The 24,230-nt window shown below is 48.8% G+C and overlaps 1 protein-coding gene across 1 annotated transcript in view; it reads left to right on the plus strand.

Annotated features, from left to right (window-relative positions):
- The window catches only part of USP24 (ubiquitin specific peptidase 24), a 215,226-nt gene that overhangs the window by 115,381 nt on the left and 75,615 nt on the right, over window positions 1-24,230 (plus strand). The window contains exons 23-34 of the mRNA XM_082264831.1: window positions 773-888; window positions 1,010-1,076; window positions 5,468-5,578; window positions 7,381-7,479; window positions 11,715-11,885; window positions 11,967-12,052; window positions 12,170-12,263; window positions 12,342-12,497; window positions 14,987-15,084; window positions 18,637-18,732; window positions 19,110-19,338; window positions 22,686-22,848. Of these exons, the coding sequence (XP_082120957.1) occupies window positions 773-888; window positions 1,010-1,076; window positions 5,468-5,578; window positions 7,381-7,479; window positions 11,715-11,885; window positions 11,967-12,052; window positions 12,170-12,263; window positions 12,342-12,497; window positions 14,987-15,084; window positions 18,637-18,732; window positions 19,110-19,338; window positions 22,686-22,848 (1,486 nt within the window). The remainder of the gene's footprint in view (window positions 1-772; window positions 889-1,009; window positions 1,077-5,467; window positions 5,579-7,380; window positions 7,480-11,714; window positions 11,886-11,966; window positions 12,053-12,169; window positions 12,264-12,341; window positions 12,498-14,986; window positions 15,085-18,636; window positions 18,733-19,109; window positions 19,339-22,685; window positions 22,849-24,230) is intronic.

A 24,230-nucleotide genomic window follows, 5' to 3' on the forward strand; every position in this document is an offset into this window, starting at 1 on the left:
GGTGGGCCTCGGTGCAAGCCTTGTCGGTGGGCCTCGGTGCAAGCCTTGTCGGTGGGCCTCGGTGCAAGCCTTGTCGGTGGGCCTCGGTGCAAGCCTTGTCGGTGGGCCTCGGTGCAAGCCTTGTCGGTGGGCCTCGGTGCAAGCCTTGTCGGTGGGCCTCGGTGCAAGCCTCGTCGGTGGGCCTCGGTGCAAGCCTCGTCGGTGGGCCTCGGTGCAACCTCAGTGCAGAAGAAAAATTATTTGCAAAATTTTAAAACCAAATTTAAAAAAAAAATGTTTTTTTTTTTTTTTTCAAAATTTTCGGTCTTTTTTTCAGTTCATTTACCAAATATAAAAAAAAAAAAAAAAACAGTGGTAAATAAATGCCACCAAAAGAAAGCTCTATCTCAAAATTATAAAATTTTCCTGTGGGTACAGTGTTGCATGATGGCGCGATTGTCTTTCATAATGCACTAGCGCTGAAAATTGGCCTGGGCAGGAAGGGGGTGAAAGTACCCGGTATTGAAGTGGTTAAATGGCAATAGGTCTCTTTTTTTTTTTTTTTTGTTCTCCCCCAAGCATTTCATTGTTCATATTCTACTGGTGGAGCTCTGTATGACGGTCCATAAGGTATAAAAAAAAAAAGGCAGATTACTGCTACCTTCCTCTAGAAGCACCTCAGTTACCAGGGCATGTCAGCAAATTGTAAAAGGGGCATTTGTGCAGATGGGTTGATGTTCGTTATAAGGGTCTATCATTTACAGACTAGTTAATTTCTTCTGTTGATTTGCAGGCTGCGAGTTCGGCACTTGGAGGCCCCACCCTGACACACGCCGTCACCAGAGCTACAAAAATGCTGACCGCAACTGCCATGCCATCTGTGGCCACCTCGGTGCAGTCACCTTACAGGTAGGTCTGCACTGGGGGTTTATTTGCTGTGTGTGCCCACACCACTGCAAGCTCCCTCCTGTGAGCAATACAAAGCTGACATTTAGGAATTGAACATTTTACTTCATATTTGTTCTTGCAGGTCAACTAAGCTGGTCATTATAGAGAGACTTCTATTGCTGGCTGAGCGCTACGTTATCACTATTGAGGTAATTATTTTCTTTATTTGTATTTCAAACCTGTCACATGAAAATTGATGTTGAATCACTGAATTGCCGTATATTCTTTAGTATAAGCCAACCTGAATATTAGCCGAGGCACCTAATTTTACCACAAAAAACTGGGAAAACATATTGACTCGAGTATAAGCCTAGGGTGGTGCAGGAGATGGTTCAGGCATGGTGCAGGAAGATGGTTCAGGCATGGTGCAGGAAGATGGTTCAGGCATGGTGCAGGAAGATGGTTCAGGCATGGTGCAGGAAGATGGTTCAGGCATGGTGCAGGAAGATGGTTCAGGCATGGTGCAGGAAGATGGTTCAGGCATGGTGCAGGAAGATGGTTCAGGCATGGTGCAGGAAGATGGTTCAGGCATGGTGCAGGAAGATGGTTCAGGCATGGTGCAGGAAGATGGTTCAGGCATGGTGCAGGAAGATGGTTCAGGCATGGTTCAGGCATGGTGCAGGAAGATGGTTCAGGCATGGTGCAGGAAGATGGTTCAGGCATGGTGCAGGAAGATGGTTCAGGCATGGTGCAGGAAGATGGTTCAGGCATGGTGCAGGAAGATGGTTCAGGCATGGTGCAGGAAGATGGTTCAGGCATGGTGCAGGAAGATGGTTCAGGCATGGTGCAGGAAGATGGTTCAGGCATGGTGCAGGAAGATGGTTCAGGCATGGTGCAGGAAGATGGTTCAGGCATGGTGCAGGAAGATGGTTCAGGCATGGTGCAGGAAGATGGTTCAGGCATGGTACAGGAAGATGGTTCAGGAGATGGTGCAGGCATGGCACAGGAGATGCATTTCTGCGGGCATGGTACAATTGAATCTCCTGTACCATGCCCGCAGCACTGCATCTCCTGAGGAGATGCAGGGGCTGCGGAAGAGTCTCGCTTACCTTTCAAAGAGGCCCCTTACATTTAAATATGGCGCCGCCCGGCGCCAACACGTCACTGCGCATGCGCCGTCTGCCAGGGAATAGCCAAACGTTTACAGGCTTTCCCGAGCGGCGGCGGCGCATGCACACTGACTGGGGCAAAGGTAAGTGAAACCGTGACTCAAATATAAGCCGAGGGGGGCTTTTTCAGCATAAAAAAAATGCTGAAAAAGTCGGCTTGAATAGGTCACTGGTTCTGAGTGGGTATTCGTGTGGGCAAAAGGAAGAAATGTCTTCCGATGGATGGTGGCGGTGGGCCCTCTCGGAGATTGGGCTGCTGCCTTTTCTGTGTGACCTTAAAGGTCGTTTCAGCATGTAGATTTGGAGAAAAAGAAAGGAGCCCCCGGTGTCCATAGAAATGTGACTTCTAAAATATGGTTAAGGACCTTTAATAAGAATTAGCTCGTGTACATCAAGCCAATGTGTTTTGGGGAGAGTAGACTTCCCCTTCTTTAGGGCTGTTGCTGCATACTATTTGGTGGGAAAGATTCTCATGAGTGGTTATGTTGGATCAGGTTTTCTGACTGGCTTGCTTTCTATAGGCAGCAATGAATGGACATTCTACGCCAAGGGTTTTAAAAGAAAAAGAAATAATGAAAACTCAGATGATTCCTTCCACAACCATTTATTTATTAATCCTTCAGTTTATAGTCCATATAAAAAGCAATGTGTTGTGTAACCATAAAATGTCCATCCACAAATAGCGCCTCCACAAGGAGATTTAGAAGCAAAATCCAGCAGAAGCTACAGAGTATAAATGAGAGGCGCCTTTAAGTGTAGCAATATGGTTACATTTATTGAAAGCACAACACTTAGCAACTCACATGGTTGATGATTAAAAGAGGCACATCTAAGAATGCAGGCATTCGGGGTAAAACTGTCCACATTGACCAGGGATGCTCAAACTACGGCCCTCCAGCAGTTGCGGAACTACACGTCCCATGAGGCTTTGTAAAACTCTGACATTCACAGACATGACTAGGCATGATGGGAATTGTAGTTCCTGAGCAACTGGAGGGCCATAGTTTGAAGACATAGACCGTCCTCCGCACCACCGTCTCTCACCACCGTCTCTCACCACCGTCTCTCACCACCGTCTCTCACCACCGTCTCTCACCACCGTCTCTCACCACCGTCTCTCACCACCGTCTCTCACCACCGTCAGTCTGCAGTCTTGACTGGGAAGACTACCCTGCAGTAGAGCGATCTGAAAGCGAGGCTTGAAGTGCTCGTGGAGCGCAGCGTGGAAGGGATGACGTTGATGGCGGTGCAGAGGATGGTCTATGTGGACCGCTTTACCCTGGATGCCTGCATCCTTAAATGTGCCTGTTTTAATCATCAGCCATGTGAGTTGCTAAATGTTCTCCCGTCATTAAATGTAACCATATTGCTACACTTGGAGGCGCCTCTCTTCTCTTTTATACTCTGTAGCTTCTGCTGGATTTTGCTTCTAATCCATCCCAACTTCTAATGGAGGTTGTGTTTTAACAAACGACATCATAAAGCTGCTAGTTCACTCCCTGGTCATCTCTGAACTTGTCTGTTACAACTCCCTTCCCATTGGCTTACCTTTACGTAGGTTATTCCCTCTACCTTACCAGCTGTCCAATGTCTTCCACCCTTCTCTGCCAATCTCTCTACTGGCCTTCCACTCATTCAACAAATAAAGTTTGATTTAATAACAACAACTTACAAACCATCCAGAACTCTGCCCCCAGCTACATCACTAACCTTGTCTCAAAATAGCAACCAAACCATTCTCTCTGCTCCTTCCAAGGCCTCTGGCTCTCTAGCTCCCTCGCCACCACCTCCTACGCTCACCGGATCTCTAGCTCCCTCGCCACCACCTCCTACACTCACCGGCTCTCTAGCTTCCTCGCCCCCACCTCCTACGCTCACCGGATCTCTAGCTTCCTCGCCCCAACCTCCTACGCTCACCGGATCTCTAGCTTCTTCGCCCCCATCTCCTACGCTCACCGGCTCTCTAGCTGCCTCGCCCCCCACCTCCTACGCCCCCAGGCTCTCTAGCTTCCTCGCCCCCCCACCTCCTACGCTCGCCGACTGTCTAGCTTCCTCGCCCCCACCTCCTATGCTCACCGGTTCTCTAGCTCCCTCGCCCCCACCTCCCATGCTCACCAGCTGTCTAGCTTCCTCGCCCCCCACCTCCTATGCTCACTGGTTCTCTAGCTTCCTCGCCCCCACCTCCTATGCTCACCGGTTCTCTAGCTTCCTCGCCCCCACCTCCTACGCTCACCGGTTCTCTAGCTTCCTCGCCCCCACCTCCTACGCTCACCGGTTCTCTAGCTTCCTCGCCCCCACCTCCTATGCTCACCGGTTCTCTAGCTTCCTCGCCCCCACCTCCTATGCTCACCGGTTCTCTAGCTCCCTCGCCCCCACCTCCCATGCTCACCGGCTGTCTAGCTTCCTCGCCCCCCACCTCCTATGCTCACTGGTTCTCTAGCTTCCTCGCCCCCACCTCCTATGCTCACCGGTTCTCTAGCTTCCTCGCCCCCACCTCCTATGCTCACCGGTTCTCTAGCTTCCTCGCCCCCACCTCCCACACTCACCGGCTCTCTAGCTTCCTCGCCCCCACCTCCTATGCTCACCGGTTCTCTAGCTTCCTCGCCCCCACCTCCTATGCTCACCGGTTCTCTAGCTTCCTCGCCCCCACCTCCTATGCTCACCGGCTGTCTAGCTTCCTCGCCCCCCACCTCCTATGCTCACCGGCTGTCTAGCTTCCTCGCCCCCCACCTCCTATGCTCACTGGTTCTCTAGCTTCCTCGCCCCCACCTCCTATGCTCACTGGTTCTCTAGCTTCCTCGCCCCCACCTCCTATGCTCACTGGTTCTCTAGCTTCCTCGCCCCCACCTCCTACGCTCACCGGCTCTCTAGCTCCCTCGCTGCTACCTCCCATGCTCACCGGCTCTCTAGCTCCCTCGCTGCCACCTCCCATGCTCACTGGCTCTCTAGCTCCCTCGCGGCCACCTCCCATACTCACCGGCTCTCTAGCTCCCTCGCTGCCACCTCCCATGCTCACCGGCTCTCTAGCTCCCTCGCGGCCACCTCCCATGCTCACCGGCTCTCTAGCTCCCTCGCGGCCACCTCCCATGCTCACCGGCTCTCTAGCTCCCTCGGGGCCACGTCCCACGCTCACCGGATCTCTAGCTCCCTCGCTGCCACCTCCCATGCTCACTGGCTCTCTAGCTCCCTCGTGGGCACGTCCCAAACTTACCGGCTCTCTAGCTCCCTCGCGGCCACGTCCCACACTCACCGACTCTCTAGCTCCCTCTCTGCCACCTCCCACGCTCACCGGCTCTCTAGCTCCCTCCTTGCCATCTCCTGCACTCACCTCAAGGACTTCTTCAGAGCCTCTCCCATCCTCTGGAACTTTAAGATTCTGAAATTAAATGAATGTGGGGGGAAAACAAAAATATTTCTTTGCTGTCCTGCAGGATCTCTACTCTGTTCCACGAACAATTCTACCTCACGGTGCCTCTTTTCATGGACATCTGTTAACTCTGAACCTTAATTATGAGTCAACCAAAGACACTTTCACCATAGAGGTACGTTTACAACTTTGTCTTAAAATTTTCTTCTCTGCAATACATGCACGTTTTTTTTTTTATCAATTTAAAGCTGAATTCCTGGTACAAACATTTTATTTATATTTTTTCCTTAGTAGTCACAAAGGACATTAAAGTGGTTGTAAAGGCTCAACGTTTTTTACCTTAATGCATGCTATGCTTGAAGGTAAAAAAACTGTGCAGCAGTTACGGCCTCCCCTTAATACTTACCTGAGCTTCATCTTAATCCAGCATTGTACATGAGAGCAGCGGCTCTCATGGGTCTCTCCCTCCTCATTGGCTGAGACAGCAGCGGTAGCCATTGGCTTTCGCTACTGTCAATCACAGCCAGTAATCCAATGTAGAGGGGGTGGGGCAGAGCCGTGGCTCGGGAGCAAGCCAGCCCGGGTGCCCCCAAAGCTAGCTGCTTACTATGGGGGCACTTGGCAGGAGGGAGGGGTCGGGAGCACTGGGGACCCAAGAAAAGGAGGATCGGGGCTGCTCTGTTCAAACCCGCTACAGAGCAGGTAAGTATATCGTAACAAAAAACCTGCCTTTAAGCCTAGGTTCACACTGGAGAGGTTCAGGAACCTCAAGTAATATGACAATAACCGCACTTGCGATTCTTTGCAGTGCAGTTTGAGCCCATTCATTTTGTATGGGTCAAATCGCACCACACCCGCGTTCACCTTCTCTTTTTTTTTTTTTTGCCGCATGGGAATCGGATCACATAGGTGTTCACATGATCATATTCTGGCAATTGCACTGCACTGGGGTGCCGTTAACCTGTTACGACCGCCCGCCGCATATATACTGCGGCAGGCAGCCGCTCCCAGGCAAATCGACTTACATGTCCGGCAGGAGTCTAGGGGGCGAGCGCGGGCCGCTTGTTAGCGGGGAAGCCGATGCGTGCCTCAGGCAGCTCCGATTGCCGCCTGAAAGCCACAATCGTTCCCCACTGAGGGAGAAGGATGGTTGACTGTTGTAAACACAGCCGACCGTCCTCCCTGGGATGATCATAGAGCCCCTGAGATCCTGCTATATAGGATCACATGTCTCTATGGTAATTTCTGAAGGCACGTCCCCTCTCAGCTAGAATCACACCCCTAGGCTCACATTTAAAGGTTAACCCCTTCCCTGCTAGTGTCATTATTACAGTAACAGTGCATATTTATAGCACTGATTACTGTAGTAATGTCACTGGTCCCCCAAAAATGTCAGTTAGGGGTCCGATCTGTCCGCCACAATGTCGCAGTCCTGCAAAAAATCACAGATCGCCGCCATTACTAGTAAAAAAAGACAATAAAAATGACATAAATCTTTCCCGTAGTTAGTAGACGCAATAACTTTTGCGCAAACCAATCAAAATACGCTTATTGCGATCTTTTTGGTAAAAAAAAAAAAAAATATGTAGCAGAAAACAAATTGGCTTAAAATGTTAAATTTTGATGTTTTTTTAGTTGATTTCGTAAATTTAGTTAATCACCTGTGCGATTTTTTTTTTTTTATTTTTTTTTTGCGCTATAAGCAAAAAAAGAGCGACAATTAAAAAAAAAAAAAAAAAAAAAGAAAAACAATATTTTTCACTTTCTGCTATATAACATTCCCCCCAAAAAATGTAAAAATCAATATTTTTTTAACATTTTAGGCCAATTTGTTTTCTGCTACTCTCCAAAGTTTTAGCAATACATACACTTTAAAATGTAACATTGCATATTAGTTGCTATCGATCACAAATCAATGTTATGGCTGTATTGCATTTACTATGTCTCATTTAATGTGTCCTGTTGTTTCTGTTGCAGGCCCACAGCAATGAGACGGTGGGGAGCATCCGCTGGAAGATCTCCAGACATCTCAACTGTCCTGTAGAAAGCTTGCAGATCTTTGCCAATGAGACCTTGGTGAGAAAATAGTTAAGCTTATGAATATTGGAGAAGACACCTTGAGATGTTGGTGGTTTGTTTCCATGTGGCGGGCTGATGTCACCAATGGCGTATTCTGTTACTAAAATAAAAGTGGGCTAAAATTTGGCTTCCAAAGAAAACATGTAACACCTCCCCTACTATCCATACTGCTGATCACTGCCTAATTTCAGATAACATTTTCCATGGGCTATTCTCAATCTGAACCTTTCCCCTCCTCCCCCCTCCTCTCCTCCCCCCTCCCTCCCCTCCTCTCCTTCCCCCTCCCTCCTCTCCTTCCCCCTCCCTCCTCTCCTTCCCCCTCCCTCCTCTCCTTCCCCCTCCCTCCTCTCCTTCCCCCTCCCTCCTCTCCTTCCCCTCCCTCATCTCCCCTCCCTCCCCTCCCCTCCCCTCCTCTCCTCCCCTCCTCTCCTCCCCTCCTCTCCTCCCCCCTCCCTCCCCTCCTCTCCCCCCTCCCTCCCCTCCTCTCCTCTCCCCTCCTTCCTCTCCTCTCCCCTCCCTCCTCTCCCCTCCCTCCTCTCCCCTCCCTCCTCTCCTCTCCCCTCCCCTCCCCTCCCCTCCCCTCCCCTCCCCTCCCTCCTCTCCCCTCCCTCCTCTCCCCTCCCTCCTCTCCTCTCCTCTCTCCCCTCCCTCCTCTCCTCTCCCATCCCTCCTCTCCCCTCCCCTCCTCTCCCCTCCTCTCCTCTCCCCTCCCTCCTCTCCCATCCCCCTCCTCTCCTCTCCTCTCCCCTCCCTCCTCTCCCATCCCCCTCCTCTCCCATCCCCCTCCTCTCCCCTCCCCTCCTCTCCCCTCCCCTCCCTCCTCTCCCTCCTCTCCCTCCCCTCCCCTCCCTCCTCTCCCCCTCCTCTCCCTCCTCTCCCCTCCTCTCCCTCCTCTCCCCTCCTCTCCCTCCTCTCCCCACCTCTCCTCTCCCCTCCCTCCTCTCCTCTCCCCTCCCTCCTCTCCTCTCCCCTCCCATCCCTCCTCTCCCCTCCCATCCCTCCTCTCCCCTCCCATCCCTCCTCTCCCCTCCCTCCTCTCCTCTCCCATCCCTCCTCTCCCATCCCTCCTCTCCCCTCCCTCCTCTCCTCTCCCATCCCTCCTCTCCCCTCCCTCCTCTCCCTCCCCACCCCTCCTCTCCCCTCCCCTCCTCTCCCCTCCTCTCCCCTCCCCTCCTCTCCCCTCCTCTCCCCTCCCTCCTCTCCCATCCCCCTCCCTCCTCTCCCATCCCCCTCCCTCCTCTCCCATCCCCCTCCCTCCTCTCCCCTCCCTCCTCTCCCCTCCTCTCCTCTCCTCTCCTCTCCCCTCCCTCCCTCCTCTCCTCTCCTCTCCCCTCCCTCCTCTCCCCTCCCTCCTCTCCCCTCCCTCCTCTCCCCTCCCTCCTCTCCCCTCCCTCCTCTCCTCTCCCCTCCCTCCTCTAATCTCCCCTCCTCCTCATCTCCTCCCCTTCCTCTCCTCTCCTCCCCTCCCCTTCCTCTCCTCCCCTCCCCTTCCTCTCCCCCCCCTCACCTTCCTCTCCCCCCCCTCACCTTCCTCTCCCCCCCCTCACCTTCCTCTCCCCCCCCCTCACCTTCCTCTCCCCCCCCCTCACCTTCCTCTCCCCCCTCTCCCCTTCCTCTCCCTCCTCTCCCCTTCCTCTCCCTCCTCTCCCCTTCCTCTCCCTCCTCTCCCCTTCCTCTCCCTCCTCTCCCCTTCCTCTCCCTCCTCTCCCCTCCCTCCTCTCCCCTCTCTCCTCTCTCCTCTCTCCTCTCCCCTCTCTCCTCTCCCCTCTCTCCTCTCCCCTCTCTCCTCTCCCCTCCCCTCCTCTCCTCTCCCCTCCTCTCCTCTCCCCTCCCCTCCTCTCCTCCCCTCCTCTCCTCCTCTCCTCCCCCCTCCCTCCCCTCCTCTCCTCTCCCCTCCTTCCTCTCCTCTCCTCTCCCCTCCTTCCTCTCCTCTCCCCTCTCTCCTCTCCCCTCTCTCCTCTCCCCTCTCTCCTCTCCCCTCCCCTCCTCTCCTCTCCCCTCCTCTCCTCTCCCCTCCCCTCCTCTCCTCCCCTCCTCTCCTCCTCTCCTCCCCCCTCCCTCCCCTCCTCTCCTCTCCCCTCCTTCCTCTCCTCTCCTCTCCCCTCCTTCCTCTCCTCTCCCCTTCCTCCTCTCCCCTCCCTCCTCTCCTCTCCTCTCCTCTCTCCCCTCCCTCCTCTCCTCTCCTCTCCCATCCCTCCTCTCCCCTCCCTCCTCTCCTCTCCCATCCCTCCTCTCCCCTCCCTCCTCTCCCCTCCCCTCCCCTCCCCTCCCCTCCCCTCCCCTCCCCTCCCCTCCTCTCTCCTCTCCTCTCCTCTCCCCTCCTCTCCCCTCCCCTCCCTCCTCTCCTCTCCCCTCCCTCCCCTCCTCTCCTCTCCCCTCCCTCCTCTCCTCTCCTCTCCCCTCCCTCCTCTCCCCTCCCCTTCCTCCCCTCCCCTTCCTCCCTCCCCTTCCTCCTCTCCCCTTCCTCCTCTCCCCTTCCTCCTCTCCCCTCCCTCCTCTCCCCTCCCTCCTCTCCCCTCCCCTCCTCCTCATCTCCCCTTCCTCCCCTTCCTCTCCTCTCCCCTCCCTCCTCTAATCTCCCCTCCTCCTCATCTCCCCTCCCTCCTCTAATCTCCCCTCCTCATCTCCCCCTCCTCATCTCCCCTTCCTCCCCTCCCCTTCCTCTCCTCCCCTCCCCTTCCTCTCCTCCCCTCCCCTTCCTCTCCTCCCCTCCCCTTCCTCTCCTCCCCTTCCTCTCCTCTCCTCCCCTTCCTCCCCTTCCTCTCCTCCCCTCCCCTTCCTCTCCTCTCCTCCCCTTCCTCCCCTCCCCTTCCTCTCCTCCCCTCCCCTTCCTCTCCTCCCCTCCCCTTCCTCTCCTCCCCTCCCCTTCCTCCCCTCCCCTTCCTCTCCTCCCCTCCCCTTCCTCTCCTCCCCTCCCCTTCCTCTCCTCTTCTCCTCTCCTCCTCTTCTCCTCTTCTCCTCCCCTTCCTCTTCCCTCTTCTCCCCCCTCCCCTTTCCATTCCTCCCCCTTTTTTTCCATTTTTGGATAGAGTGGCGAGAGATTAAAATCCTTGCCAGTTTGTTTTTTTTTTTATTTGGTGTCTGTCACCATTAGGAAGATTCCCCCTTTGTCCTGTGTACTTGCAGGGATTTCCTCTCACTTCCTTTTTGGTTGTGGACAGGAAGTGAAGGGTAATCTCCTCAATGGGACACAGATGGTGAAAAAAATGTGACAGGGGTTATAACCCTCTGTTACGTGTGTGTGTGTATATATATATTATATATATATATATATATATATATATATATATATATATATATATATATAATACAGAAAAAAGTGGGGCTTTATGGGCCAATTGGAGAAGAATCACACCAAAACCAATATCTATATAAAACAATTTACATTTTATTTAATTAACAAGTAAAAAACATGGGCAATCAAGCACATGTTGGCAAGGACAAAATACATAAAGAAATTGTATATAAAAAAAAAAAACAGCAGATGGGAGTCATTAAGTCAGAAATATATCCCAATAGGGAGAAACCAGAGCCTGTGTAGGATGATGAGTAGGTCTCAGATGGAACGCGGTCAATGTAGGTCCCTAGCAAGCCAACACGTTTCGCTCAAGGCTTCCTCAGGGCCAGAGTGACATGACAAACCGATATTTTCTTTTTAATGACTCAGGAGGTGGCAGAACGCAGGATAATAACGATAAACTTAGTAATCATGCATAGCATCTGAAGTTCATATCTGTTCTCATATCTGTGTATAGGTATATATCCTTCACCCTATTCCACGTCAGGGCGCCGCTTAATCAGTTTGAAAGGGTGATATTCCATCACAGCCAAATAGGGGGGAAGTCACGGCCACAGCCAAATGTCCGGAAGTTCCAGTGATCAAAACTCTAACGGCAACACTTCATATATCCAAGTTCACCTTCCTACCCAATCAAGCAGATCAGAGAAACAGTTTTTGTTTTGTGCAGAGGAGGATATCATATGATTGCAGCTTATCTGCAGTATATAATTGGCTCCAGGCAGGTGCAACACACCGTCCCAGCAAGCATTCTATATTAGGGGAGGGGGGGTACCAACATGTACCAAACCACCAATAGTCCTTCAGTGTATCCCATGCTGACAAGCCTGCCTGTATATATAATCTGTCCAATTCTAGGAGGGGGAGGAGACAGGGTAACAGGACCTGACCTATCAGGTGAGGGTCTGCTATAATGTGCTTTTTTTTTTCCCAGCTGACAGTCAATAAAGACCAGAAGCTGCTCCATCAGTTGGGGTTTTCTGAAGACCAGGCGCTCACTGTAAAGACTCTGGGCAGTGGAACACCATCGAGTAGCTCCGCAGAGACTTCAGCCAGCTCCAGTAGCAGCACTGCCAGCTTCAGCTCCTCCTATGCCATGGACCAGGTGAGGAAAGCCCCAAGTACCCCAGTATTTCTAGATATTTAAATGAGTTTCCATCTTATTGGCCTCTATTTTTATCTGCAGGAAAAGTCTCTGCCAGGAGTGGTGATGGCATTAGTATGTAATGTGTTTGATATGCTCTACCAGCTGGCCAACCTAGAGGAGCCCAGGTACTGAAATATAGTCGTTGTCGTAATTTGTGCTGTGGCCATGAATTGGCCCTCAGCTTATCATAAGTTCACCTGCATAATATGTAATAATATCTACAGCTTGGTTTCGCCCCGTAGAATTACAGTGAGGGTTCGGAAACTTCTGCTCTTGATCCCAACAGATCCTGCTGTGCAGGAAGCGCTCGATCAGCTGGACTCCCTGGGGAGAAAGGTGAGCAAGCTTTTTGCTGGTCTTGTACCTTCCTCTGCTTTCTATTCTTTCAGTGAACAATGTGTTTATTCCACTCAGAAGACGCTTCTTTCCGACTCGCAATCTTCAAAGTCCCCGTCCCTGTCCTCCAAGCAGCACCACCAGCAGCAGCTCAGTGCCAGCTCCATCCTGGAGAGCCTCTTCCGATCCTCTGCCCCCGGCATGTCTACCTTCCGCGTGCTCTACAACCTGGAGGTAATCACATGACCAAGTGAACCCAAACATAGCCATTCTGAACGCCTGCTAATAGTCGGTTGCACCGCCTACGTTTTAGAAGACGCAGAAAAATGCTAGTTCCCAAACCAAAAACCAACAAACAGGACTTTAAAGGTACCACACCGAACTGTAACCACTTGCTGATTGTATAACCTAGATATATGGCAGCAAGGCAGCTCTCCTGTGCCAGATCTCATACCTAGTACATGATCTGGCACTTCTGGGTAGGGGACGGGGCACACGCACGCGCCACCGAAGACCTCCTGATTTTACACAGATGTCCATGAGCGGGTGCCAGCCAATAGATTACTACCGAGATCCACTGATTATTCGGAGAACACACAGGACAGGGCTCTGCTTATGTACACAAGACAGAGCTCTGTCCTGTCAGTGGGGAGGTAATAGATTTTCTTTCCCCGCAAAGCAGGGAATGAAATCTATTATTTTTCAGAACTGTCAATATATGTAACTGCAGTTTTCTTTTAACCCCTTGCCGCTAAATCACGTACCTTTAAGTCATTTGACTTCAAGTGGTTGTACCAGGGTGACATGCAGCTGCAGGCATCACCCCCGGTACCTCTTTTTTAGAGCTGTCAGCTCTTTTGTGATAACCAATGTGGCTGAGCAGCCGCGCGGCTGTTCTCACAAGCAGCGGGAGGTCGCTTCCGCCGCTCTCTTATTCCACCGGGAGACCCAAGCGGCCACGCCCGCTGGCTGGCCTGAGCCCCAAAGAAAGCCAAAATAGGCTTTGATCGGGTCTCGGCTGTAGTAACCCGGAAGCAATGACATCACTTCTGAAATATAAAGAAAATATCACCCGCGCCCTTCTAGAACTAAAGCAGCAAACTCCTAACACTGGTGGGTTAAAAAGATGTAAATAGCAAAAGGGAGTTGTGCTAAAGCAGGAAGTGAGTTACACATTCACATTCAATGACAGAGAAGTGTTAGATGCATACATGAATGATAAAACACACAACAATGTATGAAACAATCTCATAATACATATGAGTGGGTTTAAATCCTAATCCAATTTGATCAAAAATTGGAAACGATAGTCCAAACAGAAGTATTATAAATAAATGAATCTTTAAACCAATGTAGCCAAAGGTGCAAAAAACAGTTCAGACAAGTATATTGCAGAATTCATCCACCCAGGTGATTATGGAGATGACAATGTGAGGTCCCGACCAACATACACAGCCTCTTACCAGAAAGCAGTGGGATATGCGCATCGGGTAGTTCAGGACTACTCCAGCCTATCTCCTAAGCACAGCAGCTCCCAGGACATCCAAGTCACCTGATGGAACCGGCTCAAAACTCCACTCAAAGACCCCTCTCAGAATGCCTCACAGGATATCTCATAGAAGGTGGGGGATAACAAACAAACGGGGGAGCCCATAGTGCATTACCTCAATGATAGTTTATTGAAGATATGATAGGAAATACATTCACCCACAATGAATAAAACAAAGCATGTAACGCTGCAGTATACTGGAGGCTCTCGGCGATCAATTCCTACCAAGAAGATGGCTTACCTCGAACTTCCGGGTGTGACGTGGTGACGCTGAACTAGTTCCTCGCAACGCGTTTCGTCATTACGACTTTGTCAAGGGGGCGTAGTCCTGCATCCGCGTCACAAGCCTTAAATAGCAAGTCTGGTGATTGGCAACAACAATCCAAGAATCACTTCTGGATTACTTAAGTCTTAAAGGCGCTAGTTTTAAAATAAAATAGAAAGTATACAAAAACGCCCGTCTTGGTTTTTTGAATATGTTCAAGTGCAAAGGAGACCCCAGATCCCTCCATAAGAATACCTGCCACAAGGGATGTTTACATTCCTTCTGACAGCAATAAAAGTGATAAAAAAAAAAAATTTAAAGCAAATGTTTAAAAAAAAAACAAACAAAAAAAATATATATATATATTAAAAAAAAAAAATGAAACTGCATTTGAAAAACCACTGTGCAAATACCACATGACATAAAAAATTGCAAAACCCACCAATTTATTTTCTAGGGCCTCTGCTTTAATGTTTGGGGATTCAAATTAATTTTCCAGCAAAAAAAAAGATTTTCACATAAAAAGAAAAGTGCTAGAAAAGGCCTGGTCTTCATATGGTTAATTGACATCTATTCGCTTTGAGTTTTTTTTTTTTATTTTAAAGTTTTTGTCCAATAAAAAAAAAATTTAAATTTTTAATGTTTGGTGTCCTGTTGGTTTTTGGTAGGGATCTAGCATTTCTCAGTGTCTTTCATATGAGGGGACGTAGTACCAGTAAAACCAGTGGGAACAGTAGACATGGTATTGGTGCGGTCTCCTTCCCATGGCCTATTCTAACGCATATACATTGTAGAAGAGGCTTTCCTACCACATACACTTTTTGCCAAAGTGTCAGAAAATGTCTGCTGAGGTTATGAAGGTTTTTCTGTGCAATTATTATGAATAATATGTTTCTGCTTCTCATACAGGTTCTGAGTTCCAAACTGATGCCAACTGCAGATGATGAGATGGCAAGAAACTGTGCCAAGTCATTCTGTGAAAACTTCTTAAAAGCTGGAGGGTTGAGGTATGCAGTTGTTTCTTCTCCCCATATGCACCATTGCCCGTCTCTTCTTCCCTCTTTAGGGCCAGTTCACACCAGAACAGAGTGCGGGAAATTTGCGCGCCGTGCGTTTCCTGCACCGCATTCAAAATACACTGCCTCTGCTGCAGGTGCCAGTACGTTGGTAGTTGACCTCCAGAAGATTTACCCCCGTTCATGACCAGGCCATTTTTCTCTTACGTCCTCTGACAGTTGCCGCCCATCCATTTTAGCCTTCACTATTGGGTAATGGCGCCCTCTGCAGGAGTAAGCTAGGCAGTTAGAAATGTTAAACTTTTCTATACTTAGACACACCCCTAGGGGGCCGACCCCAGCCATTATCCTGATCCAGTAACCACTGGTCCTCAGTTTTATGCTGCCTGGCGTCAGGAGTAGGCTAGCTCTTCCTTGCCGGGACGTAGCGTCTCGGTTTTCTTTGTTTTTTTTTCCCCAATATATGTGTTTTTCTTCTGAAAATAGATTTTTATTTCTATCACTATCACTAGTTAGTCGGGGACTTTTCCTGGAGGACTACAAGTGACTACAGAGCTGAGCCTCGCACTGGATAATATAGATCCTTATGGAGTCCCAGCCTGCCAACGAGCTTCGCAGGTTACTGGTGCGCCCAGGCCTCGCAACTACAGTGCCCCTCGGAATCGGGACAAGCCTGCGGAGCTGCGTCTTCGCCGAGGGTGTCTCAACTCCGGAACGCCCGCGTGTTGCTAGCATCCCTCCTTGGTGGGAGGTCTCCCGTATCAGAGCGGTGCCCACTTTTCCTGGACTGGTGAGTACTGATACCCCCTTGTCCCAAGGACTAGGACACTTAGGGGGGTTTGTGGGCCCACTCTTAGGGGATGGCAGGGCTGGTGGTCTCTGTGCGATCCCCCTTCTGGCCAGCTTGGTGTGTTTTCCCTTCCTCCCTGGCCCTGCTGAGGGCTCTGTGCGGGGTATTTGCTGTACCTGGGGGGTGTGGGGGGGCTCCATAGCTATCGCACCTGGAAAGCATATATTGCCTGGTGCGAGTCGCAAGGGTTCCACCCTCGCTCCTTCTCTGTGGCAAAGGTTTTGGCCCTCCTGCAGGAAGGGGTGGATCAGCGTTTGGCGCTGACCACGATAAAGGGTCAGTTGTCGGCCTTGGCTGTCCTATTCCAGCGTCCCCTGGCAACTAATTCTTTGCTTCGCAATTTCATCCAAGGGGTGTGCGGCATCTGGCTCCCCCGAGGAAGGCTCACTTGCCTCCCTGGGACCTGAATTTGGTGTTGTCTGTGTTACAATGGCCTCCCTTTGAGAACATCAGACATATTCCTCTACCTGTGTTGTCCCAGAAAGTTGCCTTTCTGGTAGCTATCACATCTGCTCGCAGAGTTGTCTGCATTGGCGGCTTTGTCTTGCCTTTCTCCTTATCTGGTGATTCATAGGGATAAAGTGGTTTTGCGACCCAATCAGTCTTTTATTCCCAAGGTGGTCTCGTCTTTCCACCTCAACGAGGTGTTGCCTTCGCTTTGTGCAAAGCCCAAGCATCCCAAGGAGGTGGCCTTGCATTCATTGGATGTGGTCTGGGGGGGTCAGGATTTACCTGCCTGCCACGGAGTCTGTTTGGAAGTCTGATTCCCTGTTTGTTCTTCCTGAGGGACCTCGGAAAGGGCTCGGCTGCGTCTGCGGAAACCATTTCTAAGTGGATCAGACAGACGATTGTTCTGGCCTATTCAATCAAGGGTCAGGTTCCTCCTTTCCCTGTGAAGGCTCATTCTACTAGAGCTGTCAGTGCCTCTTGGGCTTTTCGCCATCAGGCTTCGGTGGCTCAGGTGTGCGAATCGGCGACCTGGTCGTCTGTGCACACTTTCACAAAATTCTGCGGAATTACTGTACTGGCATCCTCGGATGCTTCCTTTGGCCGCAAAGTTTTGAGTGCGGCGGTTGTTTGAAGAGACATTTTTTCTGGCTCTTCCTTGGAGTGTTTTTTCTGTTCTGGGTTTACTCCCATTTTGGGCTTGTTACCCTGTGGGCTCAGGTTGTTTTTCTAGCCCGGTTGTTTTCGTTACCTTTTCAGTTGGTTGCGTCTTCCCACCCCTCACACCTGCACGGCTTTGGGACATCCCAATAGTGAAGGCTAAATGGATGGGCGGCGACCATCAGAGGACGTAAGAGAAAATAGAATTTTTGTAAGAACTTACCGTAAAATTCTTTTCTCTGAGTCCTCTGACAGTCGCCGCCCCCGCCCCTCTGGTTTTTTAGATCTGGGGGTTATTGCCTCCTGCTACTGCTTGCTACAAACTGAAGACCAGTGATAACTGGTCAGGATAATGGCTGGGGTCGGCCCCCTAGAGGTGTGTCTAAGTATAAAAAAGTTTTTTATTAACATTTCTAACTGGCTAGCTTACTCCTGCAGAGGGCGCCATTACCCAATAGTGAAGGCTAAATGGATGGGCGGCGACTGTCAGAGAAAATAAGTTCTTACAAAAATTCTATTTTTGCAATACGTCACTGTTATTTTAACTGACAATTGCATGTTGCAACGTTGTAAATGCATGTCCTTCTCCCCCCACAAATAGCTTTCTTTTAGTGTTATTTGATCACCACAGCATTTTATTTTATTATTTATTTAAAAAAAGAATGACAATTTTGACAAAAAAATATGTTTCTCTTTCGTTGACGGACACAGCTCCTGATCTTCTAACCATTGGGTTATAATGCCCCCTACAGGACACTAGGCAGAAAAAAAGTTAATACTCCATCTCTCTGCTACAGGTACTCAGTTTTTTTTTCTGCCTAGTAAGGGGTAAGGACTTAGTTCCTTGCTAGGATCTCTGGTCCTGGCAGTTTTTTATTTTTATATAGATTTTATTTCTCCTGGATTTTTCCTGTGAGAGCTAAAATCAACTGCCAGACTGGGCGACGGTTGGCCTGGTTGGCTATAGTTAGCCTTGGGAATTTATTTTTCTCTGTTCCCACCCCTCATGTTTAACACTGCTTTGGGACGTCGCAATGGTTTACGAAGATCAGGAGCTGTGTCCATCAATGAAGGAAAAATCTATTTTTTTTGATAATTGATGGACACAGCACCCACCCCTCTGTGGAATTGTAATTCTTCTGATACTGTTTGTAACAAAACTGAGTGCCTATAGCAGAGAGATTGAGCAAAACAAATGGTACAGGGGTGTTACCCTTCCCTATGCTCTCCAAAAAACTAAAAAAATATATTATTTTGGCTGGAGCTACACTACACAGGGCTCTCTCTAGTAATGTTCGAAACCGCTGATTAGTTGGTGCTGCAGCAGCCAATAGCAGCACAGCCGGCTGGCGCAGACACACTCTCTAACCCGGTGCAGGCGCCCTCTCTAACCTAGTGCATGGATCACATACTAGGTACTTGATCCGGCACAGAGCGGCCGCCCTGCCACAGTATATGGGCGGTCGTAAAGCGGTTAAGGAGTCAATAAAATCAAATAATAAAAATAACTTGTTATATAAACTGTCGTATTGATTCCTCTATTTTCAAAGTACCCTGATTTTTATATTTTTTTTTGTATTTGACAGTTTGGTGGTGAATGTCATGCAGCGGGACTCCATTCCAACAGAGGTGGATTATGAGACCAGACAAGGTGTCTATTCTATTTGTCTGCAGCTGGCCAGGTCTGTATCGTTTAAAGTGACCCTGTCTTTAAATAAAGCATACATATGCCAAACACCTCTTTGTTCAGTAGAATAAGTCTCTGCTCAGTCCCGCCCAGCTCTCACTGGCTCCTATTGACATCATGTGTCCTCCTAATGATGACCAGACCAGAAACGTGTCCTAGAAGTGTTTGTTTCCTTGCAGACATCAGGGGAGGATTTTTTTTTACTGAACAGAGCAGTGTTTGATGTGTTCAACAGAATGTCACTATTAGTCTTCTTTTTCAGTTATGTCTATCGGGCGTGTTTTTATTTTTAGGACAAGTCCTCTTAGGAATTGATAATGTTTCAGTTGTTTTTGTGATGCTGTGTTCTGATAGGATTCTCCATTTCTACAGATTTTTACTGGTTGGTCAGACGATGCCAGCTACATTAGATGAAGATTTGGCCAAAGACGGCATTGAGGGGTTGTCATCGAGGCCTTTCAGGAATGCAAGTCGCCAGTCTAGCCGTCAGATGTCTCTCTGCGGCACTCCTGAGAAGTCGTCCTATCGGCAGCTGTCTGTGTCTGACCGGTCGTCTATCAGGGTGGAGGAGATCATTCCCGCTGCTCGGGTTGCCATTCAGGTGATGCCCAATATCATGGGGTCATTTTATGAGAAAAATAAATAATTATTACTAAATATAAGATTGCGCTCAACTAAAACACTAGTGCAAACATCAAAATTATGTGCAAAATTCAAAATATACCAAAATAAATATTTACAAAATAAATACGTGCAAAATTAATAAATGAGTGTATGATTGTGGTAAGACAAAATTAATCCAAAAAGTCCATTGTCCTAAATATCATAAATGAAAGTCCATAACTATAACAATGAATATCCAAGTAGGAATGGTATCGATAGTATAGGCACTTGATAACTATATACACCTCCACCAGAAAGCAAGGACACCCGATGTGTATACAAGCTTAACAGATGGAGTGGACCCCTTCAGTTATAGGGGGTCAGTATAAGCGGATAGACATCAGGCACCCGGTAACAGGATAAGCACTAACTTCAAAGCACTCCAAACGACTCCTCCTTTAGTACCACTAAACCTGGGGGTGGACTCCCACACAATGTACCCAGAAAGAAAAGAAGGGTCTCAAATGGTGAAGTACGTATGGATAAATAAATTTATTGAAGGCGGATGCACTTACATGATAAATAACAATATCAGGGCATTTCAGGATAACAGTCACGGTCTCCGGGTTAGAAACGCCTTCCGCGTTCCATATGCGTTCCACCGGGTGCCGGAAATGACGTGGTAGCGCAGTCACGGTCCTACGTCCCGACGTGTTTCGTCAGCTCGTAATCTGACGTCATCAGGGTCATTTTATGGTCTAGGTCAGGGGTCTTAAATGAAAATTTACAGATGTCCAGTTGGTAATAATCTCTTCCAGTAGAGGTCTGGATATCATTTTTGCACTATTAACACATCACAGCCCCCCTTTACTTCACAGTCCCCCCTGCACAGCCTCGTAGCACCCCCCCCCCTCCCCTTACCTTCTCAGCTCCCCCTCCCCTTACCATCGCAGCTCCCTCCTTTACATCAGTGTCTACAGACCCCCTGTAAGTCACCTTTTAAAGCAGTCCCACAGTGTCTTCAGTTCCCCTTTACGTTAAACTGCCCCTCTACACATCACAGTGTAGGCTGGGGCAGGAGCTGCCCAACTTATGTTAAGGATCGGTTGATTATCCGCTCTGTGCAGATCTACCGCACCTCTCGCTCACTGTGAAGATGATAGCGGCAGCTGGGCGGGATACCCGGGAGAGAACACCCTGCTTATAAGTAGCACTGCCACGTTTCTGACAGGATTGTCGGACCGTGGTCCACCAGTTAGTGATCCCTGGTCTAGGTCATTGTTCTCTCCTGGTAGTACTTGGCTTTATTGTAGATAGTACTCCTTTTTGTATTCTCTAGTAATCAGCTGCACATTCCTGTACATGTAAGAATTTAAAATAGAACTATGGCCTCCTATTAAATAAATGTGAGCAAATAAATCCAGTAAGTGATCTGGCAACTCCAAATCGGTATAGAAAATGTATTTGTTATATGAAAAAAGCATACATACGCTCTTTTCATGTAACTAAATACATTTTCTATACGGATTTGGAGTTGCCAGCTCACTTTCTGGATTTCCCTAGCAAACTTTGGAAGAACCCCAAAGCTTCCATGAAACCCTGGTTGAGAATGGTTTCTGTGCAGCATTACACCTTCATTTCTGGAGGCAGATTGTACTGCTATTTTGATATTTCAAGGACTTGCTAAGATCTTCACGTTCAGAAATGAGCTTGTTTTATCATGGTTACGTGGTAGTTTGTTTTTGGGGGTTTCATTCCAGTTGTGCAAAGAGAGATCACACAAACACTCGTAGGTAGAACATTTAAATAAGTAATGACAGATACAGATAGCAAATGTAATAATATTAGAAAATATAACAAGAATAATTAACTAAAGATGCCTTTTGCACCACGGAGTCCCATCCGCTTTCACAGCGTGGCACAGATGATCAAAATCAGATGCATGCATTATGGCAGCTCTGAGAAGAGACTGATTATTCCTAGTTTAACTGTAGTATATACAAGACTTGTATGTATGGAAATGACCAACCCCCCCCCTTGCAAGCAACATGGCCTTTTAAGGACTTGGTCAGTTTGTTCTGACAGTCCTTTGGTACAAAGTCAGCTTAAGTAATCGGGATATTGTGAGCCAATTTTGATAAGGAAATATGAAATTTCCCCATCAGAGATGAATAGATTTCTGAGCAAACCTTTATTCAGATAAACAGCCTCTATTTAAGTATCCCAGAAAAAAGGGACTCACCATGCTCAACCCGGATGGATCCAAATTAAGTGGGCAGATTGGTGCTTCAGCTGAGGCTTCTGTAAATCTTTACAATAGATTGCATACAAAAGCTGGCACACGTCCACAGACTGTACAATCCTCTTCATTCACAGGGTAAGATTCACAGATAAAAACAGTGCTGACATGTATCATCCATATAAGGCTTTAGTCATAGCCTTATATGGCTGAAACGCGTTGGTGCTGATTTTATCTTTGAATCTTGGTCTGTGAATGAATAAAGAAGATTGTATAGCCTTGGAAAGTGAGCCGGCTTTTGCATGCGGTCGGTTTAGGCCTAGCATTACCCACATGTGTCAGATACAAAGCCCCTGGGACAGCTTCGTTCTCAGCAGCTACTGGATCTAACAGATCCCTGCATGCACTAATGGAGGGAACAGATTTTGCAGAGTGAGAACCATCTCCCTGCAAGCAGCACAGCCCTAAAGCCTGCCCTCTGTACGCAGCACAGCCCTAAAGCCTGCCCTCTGTACGCAGCACAGCCCTAAAGCTTGCCCTCTGTACGCAGCACAGCCCTAAAGCCTGCCCTCTGTACGCAGCACAGCCCTAAAGCCTGCCCTCTGTACGCAGCACAGCCCTAAAGCCTGCCCTCTGTACGCAGCACAGCCCTAAAGCCTGCCCTCTGTACGCAGCACAGCCCTAAAGCCTGCCCTCTGTACGCAGCACAGCCCTAAAGCCTGCCCTCTGTACGCAGCACAGCCCTAAAGCCTGCCCTTTGTACGCAGCGTACTCCTGAACTCTGCACTCTGTATGTAGCCCACCCCAGATACAACGGCCCTTTGAGGGCAACCATACTGCTGATGCGGCCTTCAATGAAATTGAGTTTGACACCCCTGGTTTAACCAATTACTGTTATATTGAAACTTTTGTTTGGAACACAGAATTAATGATTTCTCGGTTTCATGAAGTGATCGCCTGGAGTGCAGGAAATAGTCTGACACTGCATGGTCATGATGGGGGAGGGAATGTTGATCAAAAGTTGGGAAATGCTGATCTAGCTGCTTTATAGCATCCTCCTCTAATATAATGTGCCTACTGTTGTCTTTCCCTCTCCATCTTTCCAGACAATGGAAGTCAATGATTTCACTTGCACTGTGGCCTGTTTCATGAGGCTGTCATGGGCAGCGGCAGCCGGTCGCCTGGACCTCGTCGGCAGCAACCAGCCAATTAAAGAAAGCAACAATAGCTTGTTCCCTGCTGGACTCCGGGGCAGACTGAGTAGCTCAGGTGTGAGACCACTGTTTAACGATGAGAAAGATTTCCATGTTATAACACTAATGTACATGTGCTGACTGTAGCTGAAATGTTTGCGATTTTTACAAGTATTGACGGTTACTTTGCTTCGTTTTTATTTCCCTCTAAATGAACTTGGCTCTCAGTAGCTGTGAAATTGATGAGAAGAGAGAGACACAGAACGCCTCTAAATGCAGTATTCTTTAATCCACGATTATACATACGATATAAAAACTCACATGGGGTAAAGTAATACAAGGCTCAAAAGATGGTGACGGCAGATGGTAGTGGAATCCAGTGTCCGAAGATGGAATGCAGGTGGAAGCTGATGGATACAACAGGAAGACAAACTAGTAGAGACATTTTTGGTTGCCAAACTCTAAATGTCAATAAGCCAAGATACTTCACGCCACATCCCTAATAATATATGAAAACAGAGGAAAAGGTGTTGGTGTTCCAATACATCAGACCCTGAGTCGGCCCCACAGGGACCCGTGCATATGAAAAGGATACACGCAACGTGGGACTTTGAGGGCGGAGGTCACTTGGCATAGATGGATAAATAATGTAGGAGCAACTATTTAAAATACAATAATTTTATTGGTACATGTATGCACATTAAAAGGGAAAAACATAGATGCACAAGCATCAATACAAACGCTTGAGTTCATGCATGTAAAAGATTAAGAACCATGTCCTAGAGTAATGGGGTCACACAGGTCCAACATGTTTCGCCAACTCTGTGGGCTTCTTCAGGGACCACGAGTGCTGGTGACCTCCGTACAGGTTCTAGGTACAAATAACATATTGTAAATATAACATCACATATATTCTTCTTTCTTAAGCATCACATAAGAAAAACATATCATAGTTGGACATGACATAGTACATGTTTCATTGTTTTAATAGAGGTGTAATGTCAAGCACTCACCACTATCATAGAATCTGGGGCACAATCAGAAAGTCAACGACTAATAGTATGGTCTGCAAATCCCTCCGAGGAGTGCTCTCACTCCCGGACAACGGTCCAGACAGATGCGTCGTCCTAATGTGGTGAAGACTGGACCAGGTAATGCCAGACAGCGGTGATTCATATAGCGGCCAGCGATAAAGGAAGAGCATGCGCGCTCTTTTTTCAAGTGTAGATCTACACTTGAAAAAACAGCGCGCATGCTCGCTGGAAGCTTGGCGCATGCTCTGAAACGCGTCGTGTCTTCCCATTGACTTTGGTGACGTCGTGCGGCTTTACGCTGCGTTCCAGCCCGACACGCGGAAGTACCGGATCCCGGATGACAACGGCCGTCTTCCTGTTGAATCCATCAGCATTCCATCTTCGGACACTGGATTCCACTACCATCTGCCGTAACCATCTTTTG

Source organism: Pelophylax lessonae, assembly GCF_965119305.1.
Source record: "Pelophylax lessonae genome assembly, chromosome: 8".
In the NCBI taxonomy this organism is placed as follows: domain Eukaryota; kingdom Metazoa; phylum Chordata; class Amphibia; order Anura; family Ranidae; genus Pelophylax; species Pelophylax lessonae.